Below are 15705 nucleotides of genomic sequence, written 5' to 3'. Positions count from 1 at the left end.
ATTTTTAAATATAAACAACCCAATAAATTTCTCCTTAACTATAATAATGCAGGAGTGAAAACTTCCTTGACATTTTTGATGATAAAATATGAAATCACTTTTTCTCATTCTACAATAATTCTTTGTATTGCTAGCACTTAATGTATTTGCTTATAGAACATTAGTTGGTAAACTATTTAAACTTTCTTTTATTCAGAATAGATTTTAGATTTGTAACTGGCCTATAACATTTTTATTGGTCATCACTGGCACTTCGTCAGTAATAACCCTATTCAGTTTTTATCATAAACCACTATTTTCCAACAATTTTATCTGTGGAATTTCCCTCCCCACCCTCCCCCCGCCTCCAGCTACCTCACTGAAGAAAACTATCATCAGCATTAGTTACCTTATACCAAGGAAAAATCATTTTCTGAAGAAAAGCAGGAAGACAGGCCCTTGTTACATGTCTCTTGAAAATTGAAAGAAGTTTTAGTGTGTTATTTTAATTGATATATTTTCAAATCAATCCTCTATAATATTAATGTATGAAAACTTCGAAGCCACTGAAGTAAATGATGCAGTATGTTTCAGTGTGGAGAAATTCAGAACAAACCTCTTCACATCCATAAACTTTTGTGTTCATGCTGAGTATTTTAGCAGCTAAACTCTAAGGCAAGCGATGGACAGCTATAGAACTAACCACTAATATAGGATTATGAAATGTGGACTCCAGTGGCCTTGTGAATTTCTCTCAGTGTGAAATCTTTTATTCTTAAAAGAAGACCTAAGAATAATTGTATGGTAAGGGAACAACAGACTCTTATGAGTTTACAACTATAAAATTCTGGAAAATATTGTTTTTCTAATTGTTGATATGAGCATCATTATAGGAAAACATAACAACACTTTCTGCCTTATAACTTAATCTATCTTAAATGGTCTTTTAAAATGTACTTTATTAAGGAGAATTATTATTTGAAATGGTCTTTTTAAATACAGTTTGTTACAAATATTTAAGGCTGAAAATTACAGATTCAATCTCTTGATCACGACTATCAATTATTAAAGGATAAAGTTGGATATTCTGGGTATCAGTTTTTCATATTCTCAATTAAGAATCTGCCTTAATTTTTCTAGACCTTCTCAACTACTCTGATATAGATTGCAAAAAATTAACATTTTTAAAAGTTTAAAAATAAATAATTATTTTTAATGAAATGAATCATATTCAACCCATATTAATTTTACCATATTTGTCAAATTCCAGTCTTTGGAAATTTAGTAACTTCACACAAGTCTGCTTGGGTGTAAACAGAGTCTGTTTTTCTTTACAACAACAAATAATAGAACTATGTTTCAACTCTGCTCCTATATGCTTAGATTTATAAATTTTTATAGTTCCAGTGTTTTTTCCTTCTGTTTCATATTACACAATCTAGTGTTTGATTAATTTTTTAAATCAAATCTTAGCTTGTATGCATTATACTTATATTTCTAATTTACTTTCTTGGTCCAGCATGTTTGAAAGTTTTTACACAAATAAACTCCAAATTTCTTATAAGTTTCTGTCTACGTAGAGCGTTAGGAGCAGTATATGTGCCATTTTGTCATAGTGTAAATATGCATATTAAATAAGGGTAGCATATTTAAAACTGTCAGTAAGATTCATGTGTGTCTTCAAAAGTAAAAAGAGTCATTTAGAAAGCTTTTATTATAATTAATCTAACCAAATCATATTTGATAAGGCATACAATGAAAAATAATTTTGACTTTAAATACTTTTTTGCTTTCCCTAAAATTATGAAGTTTTGGTTCATGTGGCAATTCATACTATATAGTTCCTAGTAGTGGTGATGGTTGGTAACGTACTATTTAGAGCCAAAATTTTCAAATATATCAATGATAGAAATAGTGAAATGTCTCATCACAGTATGGAGATTGAGTCATCTGTTTGGGCATATGGAATCTTTGGCTGCTGGACTGCATAGTCTTTATAATGCCCAATGTCCAGGCATGGACACAACTGTTCTGGGAGCAGAATCGGGGAGGGACTCTGTGTTTCGTCTCCTTGAACATGATAGAAGAAAAAAAGGGGAAGGATCTTTAACATTATTTTTATTATAGACTCTCCTCTACTACATCACTTTTGTGTACAGAAAAGAAGTACAACTTTACTTAATTTTGTATTTATTTTACAAATAGAATTACTAAGCTTTTTATCTTGGGTGTTACAAGCTTTCTAAAAAACACCTATAAGAAAATGCAAATTTTGAATTATTCCTATTTATATACTTAGATGCATACCTTCCCTTAAAGAAAGATTACTGTCTTCAAAGAAGGGTGATACTTATTTCTTAATATCGAGACAAAACATGCTTGTAACAAATTATAATTTAAAGCTGTTTAAGTACCAGGTCATATATTATATCCTAACATTATTTTTTAGCCCTTTGCTATTAATTACATCATTATTACTATATAAAGAGTTCCCGCTTCTCTAATAATGTTTTCACACCCTATGTAGTTAATCTTTACTGTTGGGGAGGACGGGAGAGAGATTAAATTGGCCTTGTAACCTCTTTCTCTTCCAGGCTGATGATGGAAAATAAAAGCTCTTAGCCACAAAATGTAACACTTAGAATTAATATTTAATTAGACTAGCAAATTGTACACAGTGGCTGAAAGCTTCCGAAGAGTTTTTAGTGCCACAATTGACCTACAGGTTTAATAATAACTCACTTCTAGAAGCAAGTGCCAGTTCAGCATAGTAGAGCCACTGTAAGAAAGTCCTGAGAGATTAAAATCAGCAAACCAAATGGCAGGCAGGGATTCCTGGGATGGAGCCTTCTGGAAAGCTGGGAGCTGGAATAGCTTTTAAGCCAGGATTCAGATGAGAACAGTGGGTGAAAAAGCTGATCCCTCCTGTTCTGGGAGCTTCTGGTTGTAGGCCAAAATCTTAGAACAGATTTTTACTAAATGTTTTTGCTGCAGCTATTAACTTACATTGAAAATCAAATATTGAATAATTTTTCTGTAAAATTTAACAAAATTTTTGTGTAAACATTAGTTCTTAATTTCTTATATATTAGTACATAATATCTGTGAACTCAGATCATTAGATTATCAGATGGGTTTGGCGCTGTACATCTATGCTGTTTTGCTGTGACATGCTGTTTCCTTGTTCCCTGTATAGTTGATTTATATGGTTCATTTCTATATTATTTCATTACGGGACATTATGCAGAGCCTGAGAAAGAGATTCTGAAGTCTGTAGCCCAAGAAATTTTTTCTTCCAGAAGAGATGTATATCAACAAACATAAATCAGAAGCATTTTTAATTTTTAAAGACCTAATATTTATAAAAGCAATTCTACATTTGTTTATGCTTATGATGCAATTAAATTATAAGTGAATAATTGGACCTCCTGGTGAAACATTGGATCCTTATATCTCTGAGAAATTAATCTGGTGAAAATATAGGATACCATGAGTTTGACAATGTGCAAACACAGAACAGCCAACTAAAAAAGGAACACCTTACATAATTTGTTGGTTATATCTTAAATAATTTAAGGAAAGCTAGTCATTAGTTAAAAATTCAAGCAGGTGAGAACCTTGCCAGCAGAGGGAGTAGTCCTGTCTTCCGTCAGGTTCCCATCATATTCCCACCTGCCTCAGCCTTTTTCGCAGCCAGTCTCCCATCTGGACCTGGCTCTGTCAGCCTGTTCCTGATGACAGGCTATAATTTTATACTCAATATGGGATTATTCTAAGCTGATTTTAAATTTTAGTATCTTTAACCTACCACTGCATCGCAAACATCAGCTGGATGCTCTGTTTGATATTTGGATATTAGCAGTCGTTTTTCCAGGCAGGGTGTGAGCTTTTGGACATCTGCGAATTGCATTTTAAGGGTTTCATGTATAAAGTAGTGAGCAACAAATTTCTGATTTAGGAAGTTACCCATAAAAGATTTTAAAATACAAGTAAATTTCCATGGGAATAATTTCTATAATATGAAACTAGATGACGTGTAGTTTATTAAAAATGCCTAAAATTAATTATGAATATTTTGCTACTATTCTGTTCAGCCTATTCATTACAGCATTTTGTTCAGTCCATTTATAAGGGTTTTCAGAATTGTAAGTTTTTTTAATGTTTTATATAATAACTTACTAAAAAATAAAACTGATGTAAACAAATGTTCTGCAGAGCATGTAGTATTTGAGACCAGGGTAAATGTAAATAATATATCTGAAAATAACATCATGTGTTCTTTAAAAAATGCTTCAATTTTAAGAAACCAACATTTTCATGCCAAAATATAGAATAACAAGTGTATGATTAGATGGAAAACAAAAAATATGGCTCCATTGCTTAATCCTAGTAAAAATCCTGGTATTTGGCAACATACTCAGCAATTTCTTTTGCCCTTGAGGTAGGTATATTTACCATTAGCTTCTTTGTGGATATGTTTTAAACATTAGAAAAAGGAACCGAAATATGTTGTTTTATGATTTCCCTACATGAATATCAATATAAAATGCTACTGAGAGAGTGTTGCCATTAGGATTTTTTTAATTTACAGAAGTTCCTCCATATTTTAAAATTGTATGTGACTTTGAATAATGTTCAGTATTAAATCTGGAAAGATTTAATCTAATACCTTCACTAAGGTTAATATTATTATTAATATATATTAGTATAATTTTGACAAAATTATATTCTTTCTTAAACTCAAAATTAATTATGAATATAATTATCTCCCCACTATCAATTTTTTTTTTTAGTAAAATAAGAGTCTAATCCACAGAAGTAAGTGACAACTCTGGGAAGGTGAGGGAAGGCATGTAAAAAGTTACAAACTGTATAACTGTTTTGGGGTTTTTTTTTGCGGTATGTGGGCCTCTCACTGCTGTGGCCTCTCCCGTTGCGGAGCACAGTCTCCGGACGCGCAGGCTCAACGGCCATGGCTCACGGGCCCAGCCGCTCCGCAGCATGTGGAATCTTCCCGGACCGGGGCACAAACCCGTGTCCCCCTCATCGGCAGGCGGACTCCCAACCACTGCGCTACCAGGGAAGCCCTAATTTTATTATTTCATAGTCTTGATTTCAATTGAATGGAGAACTTAATAAGCATGGAAAAGCAAATACCTCATTAAATATCCCTAGATTTATCCCTTCATTCAAGTTTGTTTTTTTTATTACACGACAAAAAAAAATGTCATGAGTTGTGGTATGTTTGTGTTTCTAATATCATTTTCCAAAAAATGTTATTATAACTTGAGCTGTTAAGTAGCATACTTGCTTTTCTTGTGGTGATTCCCTCCCCACCATAGACACACACATCGTTTCACATAGTAGGGTCAAACATAAAGTAATTTAAATATTTCTTTAACTTTTCAATATTAACTTGATAGTGCTTTTGTGCTATTGTAGTCCCAAATCTGATGTGCGTGCCATACTCAGATGGAGCTCTACCCTTCATATTGTGTGTTTGCTGTCTTTCTTATTGAGTAACCCAAGAACTTATTCTAATTTGAGGCGTTTCACAAATGCTTTATGTCAGTTGATTTATTCCTTTCAAGCTTCTTGATAGTTAAGTGATTGGTTAATTACTTTTTAATTATCTTGTTAAAATCTTTCCTGGAAGTATATATTGTATTGGTACAAACTATATCGTTTATATTGTTGAGGTAATTAAGTCCAAGTAAGTAAGGAAATATTCAGTTTTTTTTGATATATTCTCATTGTTACTTGGTTACTCTAAGTAGGTATCTCAACTATTTTCATTAGAAAACAAAGGGAGCTTCCTGTGGCAGTAGTTGAATTTTTATCTCTTAACAAATTTCTTAATTTTGGCTTTATAAGCTTTGAATTGGAAAATAGCATTAAATTAACCTTCCTTTATTTAAAATCTATTTAATGGATTTGGCATATCCTAATAAAAAGAGGTTACCATTCTGTAGAAGTAAATAGGAAACATTCTATGAAACCAAACAAGGAACAATCAAAACAAAAACTCTGTGAAGTTTTTTGTGAAATTAAAATTGGAGTAAGAAGGTAGTCAACTGGACATTCCGATTTGCCTTTTTTATTTGCAACATCATTTGACATAATTTAAATTTAAGTAATTAATTAAGAAATTACACCACAACAGAAAGTTTTAAGAACCTTTTTTGTAACTTAATACAATGCTATTTGGGATTGCCAGCAAACTCTTAAAACTCCTGGACCCTGGCTCTCTCCTGGCTTCCCTCCTAGTCATGTCTTGGCTACTATCCAGAGCTGACAACTTTCACCCAGGACTGAAGGGCGATTTGCCTAGTATAAGAAAGATTTTTGAGTCATCCTAGATTTTCACATCCAGATGGGCAGGAAGGAAGAGTGGCAGTATCATTGTATATATTTGGGTGATGTCATTATGCCATGCATGTGGTGTAACCATTAATTTACTCATACTGGTGAATCCTGAATGTTCTTACTCAAATATTCCTTATTGGCAACTATATTGCAACAACTTCAAATTTAACACAAAAATTATTCAAAATTTATGTCTAAGTAATAGATGCACAAATACCTTTACTTCTCCGTTTCCAACTACATACATATACTGTAGACTAAAGAGGTTTCGCATCTTGGCTAATAACATAAAAACACTTAGAATCTCTTAAGATGAGAATATAGAAGTTCCAGTTTCCAGGCCTCTGCTAAAATCATTATGCTAAAGCTTTCTGAACATTGCAGGTTATAATAAGACAATTTATTGTCCATAGTGCATTATTCCTAAAGTGAATTGTGATTATTATGCTTTTAAGGATTTTTAAAAGCAGTTAATTTTAGATTCTTTTAAGTAAATTTACCTACCTTTATCTAAAAGACCATTTAGTATTAATATTATGATTTGAAAGACATTTTGACAAGAGTGGTTTTAAGGTACGATTACATCAATATACCACGTTCCCTATGAATCTTGGAGGTAAAGAAGTAATCTGTAACACTATTTGAACTTTTAAAAAAGTAAGTACCTTTACATGCCCAAATATCTTTTATGCTCCTACAAATAATTGGAAGACTGAATGAGTTTAGGATAAAATTCATCTCATTCAGAAACTTAGATGTTATTCTTATATAATTTCCTGTGCTTTTTATTTTATAGACATTTTTCAGATATCTATACAACTTTCACAATTAATCTGGTTTGCCACATTACATAAACTGTTTTCTAGAATTGCTGTGCAGAAAGCAGTAAGCTCACCATTAAATGTAACTTATATTATGGTAATGATTAAAAGTTTATTCTTGTTCTGATACTTCATGGAAGCTTTTAAGATAGAATTTCGTTTATAGTTAATAACATGTAAACCTATGGAGCTTAGCAATATGACAAATGAAATATATGTATGAGTTTCTGAGATTTTAAAATCTAGGCTGTCTGTATCTTTTATATTAATTCATCAGTTTTCCTCTGCAAGGTGGATAATTGATATTTTTAATCTCCCGCAAATTACCTTAAAAAGACTTATAATGTAGATAAATATTACAGGATGTTAAGTGGTTTATTAGTCAATTTTAAGGTTAAATTAAGGAAAGAAAACCTTCTTTGAAATAAATGTCATGTTGACCATTTAAATACACAGGACCTTGCTTATATACTACTAGAATGGAAGACTAATTCCATACTGAAACGTTACAATTTCTGTCATTCATAAGCCCTAGTTTATATCACTGAAATCCTGATATTTGAGTCGTAACAAAAATTGACTTTTATAATTTTAGATTCAGATATTTAGATACAAAGACTCAGTCTTCTGTTTATAGATAAAAGGAAATCTGACCTTTTTGATTAAGAAATATTGTCAGTAGCCTTTATAAGTGCTTGTTCATCTGAGGGTCCATGGCAGGAGTACTCTTCCCAGTTGAGTTTATCCTAAAAATGAAATGATAAGAGTCTGCTGTTTGTTATCTAAGATCCTTCTTAATGGGAGAACCACATGGTTATTCTTCATCTCCCACTTGTTCTCACCCTCTACAGCCAACTCAGCCATACCCCACCCCCACCCCAACATTGTTCAGTACTCAGCACAATGAATCATTTTCAAGTTGACTCATTGTGAACTGTCTCCCAGCTGTTGGAATGTCTGGCAGACATTTTTGTTTGGGTGAAGAATAACTGGCTGAAACCCAACCTGGATGAGCTCGATATAATGGTCTTTGGCTAAAGAAATATTGAGAGGAGCATGTTTATGGCCTTTGAAACCCCTGTTATTCCTGGAGTAAGACCATCCCCTGTGGCATAGAACTGAAAGTAAGGGATCAATCTGGATTATTTTCTCACCATTGAATGAAAAATTGCCTTGGAAAAAATAGGCATTTCCAAATGATGTTCGTTTTTCTATTCTTGGTGCCTCCCCCCCGTGATTGAAAGTATTAAAGACAATTAAGGGTAATTACTTTTGCTGCTTCCTTTTAAGAGCACTATTTCAAAGGCTGTAATATTCTCTTCATAACACGCATTTCTACTTACAGAGGAGTTGCAAAGTACTGCCCTAGATGTGAGTTAACTAGTCACTTCAGCATAATGTTTAGTGACAGAGGCTACTGTGTATTTCAAACCAAGTCAGTTAACATTAACCAACCCTCTTTTATTTTTCATTCTTATGCGATCTTTACAAGAGAACTTAAACAGAGGAATACCAGTAAGCTCAATAGTCAATCATTTTCAGAAAGTGAACATATTTGATTGTATTTGGACTTTTCTTAACAGGGGACATAACATGAGACTGTAAATTGTCTTGACTGTTTTACATTTCCCATGCTTTTTTTTAAGGATTAGTTTTAAAATGGTATATCAGTGTATAAAATGGGAGTTTCAAAATTATAAAATTTTATAAACAACAATCTTTTCAACTTATCCTGATCTTCAGAGCAAATATTTTTCTAAGGTGTTATAGCCTATAAAATAGTTTTCAAACCTATCACCCTATCAGGAGTTATAAGGAATACTGAACTTTATTAAATAAAATAATTCAAGAAAACCTGCAGATTATTGTGATTATATTTTTAATTATTATATTTTTTATAGCCATGAAATTCTGGGTATTTTAGAACTATTGCTATTTAAAATGTGACATCTTTTATAAGGTATTGTTCAGCAGTATTTTTGATTCAGGTCTGGTTGTGTTGGGAAAGAAAGGGTAGGCTACTAGTCTAGTGCTGGTCATCTACAATCTTTTCTTTGCCTTTATCGTTATTACAGAGTCAAATAGCAGCATCTGGAAAGAGAGAATAGAAGACTGCAGAGCTGGCCATGCTGCAGACTCTTAGCTGGACCCTTCCATGTTTCTAATATGATACAGAGGACCTCAGCTATTATAAGGCTGGGACATGGTCCCAGTTGACAGATGTTAGTGGGATCTTCCCTTATACATTATACTGTACTATATACTGCTTCTAAATTCTGATGTTTATCAGATTTTCCGATGGGCACTGGGTAAAGTAATTTGAAAAAATAATAGTATATGAAAATAAAGGTAGCCTTGCCCCTTAAGACAAGAGAAAAACTATTTTTCTATGAAAACTAAGGTATGCCCCCTCAGCTCTTCAAATTAGAATAGCATACCTACATGGGCCATATTTTTCATCCAGTTTTCCACCTGTGGTAGCTTTAACTTTTAAGTTATTTCTCCATTTTGATAGTCTATCTTCTCTACAATTTGTCATTGAGATGGCATAATGACATTGTCTAGATGGTATATTTTAAATATATCATGAGTGTTTTGTTTCCTTGTTTTACAGAATAAAGCAATTATTGCTCGTGTTACAAACTTGTCAGATACAGTAGTTGGTCTGGAATCATTCGTTGGTTCAGAGAAAGAAACCAACCCATTATATAAGGATTATCATGGTAAGCAGCATCTTTATAATGAAAAGGGTGTGTTCCAATTGCCTGGAAGAATCTTGTCCAGTCATAATATCTACTGTCATGTAGCATGAATTTTATTTTTTAATATATCTGTTAAACTTTTTTCCTTCCTGGCCAATCTTTCATGGCAGCTTGTCACCAAACTACATTATGACTAAGAAGCATAGTAGCTATTTGAAAGGTGTCAAACCCAGATACTAAGGCATGGCTCAGTCAGATGTACATTTTGTCCCTAAAGTTGCTGTGAAATCAGTCTTACTTATTAACCATGTTAGAAATAAATATTATATAAATTCTAATAATAACAGCTATGTATAGTGGTTTATGCTTTACAAAGCTTAGCTGTATGATAAATAAAATTCATACTGTATTACAGTTAAAAAGTCTTAGTCAATCACATTTTCAGAAAGTAAACATCTTTTATTATATTAGGACTTTTCTTTGATCATTTTGTTGTTAGAGTTATTAGCAAGTTTTAAAATGTTACCACCCTAGTATAAACACAGGTCAAGTAATCAGGCTTCTTACTTATATTTTTTGACTTTTAATAGTATTTTAGTCATTTGGTTAACTTGGGGATTTTTTAAAATAAAAGTTCCTACATAGAACTGTCTCAATAGGGTAAGTTTAGTAGTTATGCTTATCTTAGATCTAAGCTGAATATAGAGTATGGTGAATACTAAATTTTTACCTATTTATTATTCTGAATGAATACTAATTATTGCTATTATTATTGTGGAACTACTATACTTCCATGGAAAACCTTAGTCTAAAGACTGAATAGCTTATTTGAAGCCTGCTACAAGATTGTGTAAGATTGTGATTGTAGGACTGTGGCAATTTCTAGAGGCTACCAACAAAAGGATTATAAGATACTTATGACCACCAGGGCTTTAAAGAGTTGGCATAAAACCTTTTAAAAAAGTAATAAAATAGCATGATCTAACAATCGAGTATTTTATAAAAGGCTAGAAAATATAAACTGTGAACAATAAATAAAATATAAACTGTGAACAACAAATAAAATAATTTGCCTCATGATCATTGCATAAGTGTGGATGTGGTATATGCCCAAATTAACCCTCTATATAATTCATTTAATATATTACTATTGCTTTGGTAGGAAGAGAACTGTTAAGGTTAAACTATTTCCCTTTTTTTCTTTTTCTAAAATTTGTATTAAACTATATAAAATATTGTATTAGTTTTAGGTCTACAACATAATGATTTGATATAGGTATATATTGAGACATATAATATTGTATTAGTTTTAGGTCTACAACATAATGATTTGATATAGGTATATATTGAGAAATTATTACCACAATAATTTTAGTTAACATCCATTACCACACATAGTTACACTTTTTTTTTTTCTGTTGGTGAGAACTTTTAAGATTTACTGTCTTAGTAACTTTCAAATATACAATACAGTATTGTCAACCGTAGTCACCATGCTACACATTACATCTCCAGGATTTATGTATCTTATAACTGGATAAACTATTTCTTTAATTTATTATTTATATTTTATGTTAAAACAACTGAAGTTAAACATTATCTTTATAAGTTATATCTGAGTATCATTTGTAAGTACTATGAGTTTATAAATTTAGTAAAATCATATTTTATATTTAAAAAAATATTATTTTGATTGAAACATTTCAAGGGTTGAAAAGCTATGATTTTTTTGTGCTGAAATCTCTGGATTGACCAATTTTGTTTGCCACAGATTAATGGATGATTCTGATGAAAAGTAAAGTTTCTGTTAATAAGAAGGACCTGATGAATGATTGATTCACTCTGTAAGGCCTCCTGATTTAACAGTTAGCCAAAAAGCACTTACAAGGTTAAAATGAGAAATGTGCAAGTGGAAGTATGGTGTGATTATTTCTAATATATTTTACTAAATAACTCTGTATGAGATATTTTTAATTTGTATGTAAAAGCTGTCTTCTTAATAACACCTTTTGCATTTTCTTAAGTTTAAAAAATTAAGTCAGATATTTTAGTGAATTATTTTTGAAGGGGCCATTTCTAAAGTTAAGCACTTGGAGGTTGACCCTTTTACGCTAACAGTAATACATTACTAAGCATCCAAATACACACACGCACAAAACTATATACTAGAGAAGCAATTATGTAAATACGATTTATCTAATTTGTTCGAATCTGGATTTCCCTTCTTCCCCCATGTTGAGGGATCAGTGTCTTTGGGATGGTAATTTTTAAATATGGGCTGAGTCAGGCAGAGAGACGCGCTGAAGAATCTTCCATGTCTTCATCTGTGGCAAATGACCCCGAGTTTAGTCAGAAACTGCATTAAGCTGCACAAAAGCCATCCAGTGCCCTTGTCAGAAAAAATTAGCAAGTGTTTCTATTGACAAGAGGCCAAAGCTCACGGTTTACCTAGCACTGTTACAAAGCTTATAACAGCTACATAAAGGTCTAACATGCCACAGAAATGAGTGTCTTGGGATGGCATGGGGGTTAATGTTTGATCCTAGAGTGTGCTCTGAAATGTAGTTTTCTTCAATGGTTTGTTCAAGTCATTAATAAGGTATAAAATGAAATACTTTTCATTAGTGCTTCACTGGTTATCAGTAACCCATAAGCCTTGTTTTGCTGGCTGCTTACTGGTGCATTTAATAAAATAAAGATCACTCAGTGGTGCCGTGGGCAGCATGCAAGGTGATAGCCATATTTGCTTACTGTAAATACAAGAGAAAATCACACACAAACCGGCTGTAGTTTTGACAAGTATTAAGATCCTTCTTTACATCTGTACTTCTGTACCAAAGTGCAATTAGTTTTCCTCGCACAAGGATTTCTGTTTATCTTATTCTGCTTGATTACTTGAGTATAATCACACCATTTGCTTCATTGCTCCTGGTAGTAAGCTCCAGTTTTAAAAGGGGGAGGATGCTTGTGTGTAAATTTACAGAATTCTGCTGTAAGACTCTTTAATTTATGCATCCAATGACAGCGTTTTTTAATTTTCTTTTCACAAGGTTTGATTCATATACGGCAGATTCCTCAGCTTAATAACTTGATTTATGATGTATCAGATGTCAAAGACTTAGCTTTTAAATTAAAAAGGAAGCTATTCACCATTGAGGTAAGAGAGAATTTTTATGTTTGAGTCACAGTCTTGAGGTAAATAGTATCTCTTTTTCTTTTACTTTAATGAAATTCATAGGAGATATTTCATGCTAAATATTTTTAAGTTCTTTTGATGTAACAGAATAATTTTTTAGACTATCCTTTTTTGTCTTTTATTTTAATGGTATATCATTAGAGTATAGCAAAAATCATTTTGTTTTAAATGTCTGTTAAAAGTAAGGTCCAAACTTACATGAGAAGTATGACGTGCATATTTCCAAGGCTTTCAAAAGCGTGTTTAATTAAATGTTAATGAGCTGTGCTTATTTGTGTGTGGAGTGTGAATGCTACCCACAGTTGTGTATGGCTAAGAAAAGAAGATCCTTATCTACATTCTAAAAGCAGTTTTCTTTACTATTAGTGAAATCACCTTTCCTCTTTCCGTGCTGAATAAAACAAAAGTATAATTTACACCAGCGTCTTTAAGTAAATTTTCTACAGAAACTTAAACTTTTTTTGTGACCTTTATGCCATCAATAGTGACAGAAAGTAGTAGTGCAAAAGATTTATTTCAACTTAATCTTGCTAAAGAGCAAATGAACATAGCACTATTAAGCAATTAAAGTTGGTGTATTTATTAATGAAATAAATGCTCAGAAGAGAGAGAGAGATGGCTTCTGGGTGATGTGATAGTTATCAGTATAGTCACTGGTGCAATTTTTTTTAACAAAGACATAAAACAGCCAAGCAGCCTTGACAAACCATTTTGTTTAATCTCTTTTCAAATGAAAAGCTCTTAAGCAGGCCACTTGTCTTAACTGCTTGAAACCATAAAAAGAGAGAATTGCCACCAATAAATTAGCATATTTTTAACTTCATCGTCAAATGATGGTCAATGTGGCTTGGCACTGCTTTGGTGTTTGGGACTTCACCCTTAAGTGACCACTGTGGCCCTTTTTTGACCCTCTGCCCTCTTTAGCTGGCCACTTGATAAGGTAACTTAATGGTGCTCTCTCTTTTTCTCTTTCCCTTCCCATTTGCAAGTGGCACTAACCTATAAATCATTGTAAGGGCCCTATCCAGTGACAAATTAATGTGCCCTCCTCCTAATTAATGGTCATCAATGTCCTTAATTATCTAATCCTATTGAGAGCAGTTAATAGTTAATCAGGCAGCCAGTTCTTCAAGCAGGTCATCTCTGCAGGAGTGTTAGAAGTTTCTCATCTGGGGATGCTCCCTTCAAAAGCCACTTAAAGCCAAAAGAAGGAGAGTGTACAAATAGTGATTCTTGAGCTAATTTGCCTTAGTTCTCAAAAGGAACCATTGAAATGGAACCCAACACTGTAATTGTTCAACACTGTTTCAGTTTTTCTGACAGAATATTGGGTAATTTACCATAATATTGCTAACGCTTTTAGAGGGATAAAGTTATAGTTGTTAGCATCACAAGGAAAGCATGCCTCCTCATTTTCTTTTAGGTGGAATTTATATATTTAATGAAAGATATAAAATGTTTTTCTCCATGTGGCACCTTTCTCCCAAGATGAGTATTCTGACAACCAGGTCTAAAGTATCATGTCTGTCACCATACACACTAAGCAAGGAGATTCCCTAGTGAAAAAAATATTGCACCCAGAGAAGATGGTTAGCACAGTAACGTGAATCATGTTTATTTTCTCTCTCCCTCTCTCACACAGACACACACACACACGCGCACACACACACACACACACACACAAACTGGGTCTTATTTTGGGGGTGAGGAGTAGAAATAAAGGACTTACATGTCAAGTAGGACCTCTCCTTCAAATAACTTTAGGTTCTAATAGTGACTACATTTTACTACACTTTATTTACCACTGGAGCTGGTAAAAGATCTAGGTTTCTGTTCCATTTCCTCTCTCTTCTTCCCACTATCCTAAACTAAGAGAACCGTTATAATTGGTCACCCTATGATTTGGAAGCAGTATTTAAAAACAAAACACAAGTAGGTGGTTATTCTTTATTTTAAGTTAATATTCAATAAAGTTGATCAAATCTTTTACCTTTTTGGCTTATAACCTAAATGAATATGTTTTCTTTTAAGTATAGAAATATAAGTGAAACATATTCTAAATAACTTATTTACTTATGCCATAACATTCAGTTTGGTGATTAGAAAAAAATGTGAATTAAAGAATCAAACCTAACAGAAGTTATAGGATAAAATCGTGTATTTCATGAAAGACTAAGTGCTTTAAATGTAGCATTGTACATTATAAGATGCATATGGAAACAGATAGCAAGTCTTTCGTGATATATTATGGGCAGTGGAAACAAGATGATTCCTTCATCAAGTGGCAGTGTTTTGATATGCACAACAAATAAATATTTTTTTAAATTGCCTTGATATTTAAAAAATAAGGAGATGTACACTATACTAGTCTGTAAAGTCTGAGGCTATAATATACCAGATATTGAATCCGTGGCTTTCTTTCAGAAGGAAAGGTGGTTTAGCAGGTAAAGCAAAAATAACTTTTCTGATTCCATGCAGGTAGATTTGTTACATGTGGGAATTTACTGTGAGTAACATGGTCTCAAAATGTGGCACAGGTGGAAACAAGTGGCAAAAGAAACAAGTAAAAACCCTCATCTCTATTTTTAGCATCCCTTTTCTTTGATTTATTAAATCATTGCCTTTTTTCATATGAAAACTG

The 15705-nt window shown here is 32.6% G+C and overlaps 1 protein-coding gene across 2 annotated transcripts in view; it reads left to right on the top strand.

Annotated features, from left to right (window-relative positions):
- The window catches only part of ELP4 (elongator acetyltransferase complex subunit 4), a 243473-nt gene that overhangs the window by 99386 nt on the left and 128382 nt on the right, over positions 1-15705 (top strand). For both annotated transcript variants that reach the window (XM_049714242.1, XM_004263959.3), the window contains exons 8-9: positions 9781-9889; positions 12919-13025. In XM_049714242.1, the coding sequence (XP_049570199.1) occupies positions 9781-9889; positions 12919-13025 (216 nt within the window). The remainder of the gene's footprint in view (positions 1-9780; positions 9890-12918; positions 13026-15705) is intronic.

The sequence above is a fragment of the Orcinus orca genome, chromosome 8 (assembly GCF_937001465.1).
Source record: "Orcinus orca chromosome 8, mOrcOrc1.1, whole genome shotgun sequence".
NCBI classification, from domain to species: domain Eukaryota; kingdom Metazoa; phylum Chordata; class Mammalia; order Artiodactyla; family Delphinidae; genus Orcinus; species Orcinus orca.
This window is presented reverse-complemented; position numbering and strand designations above follow the sequence as displayed.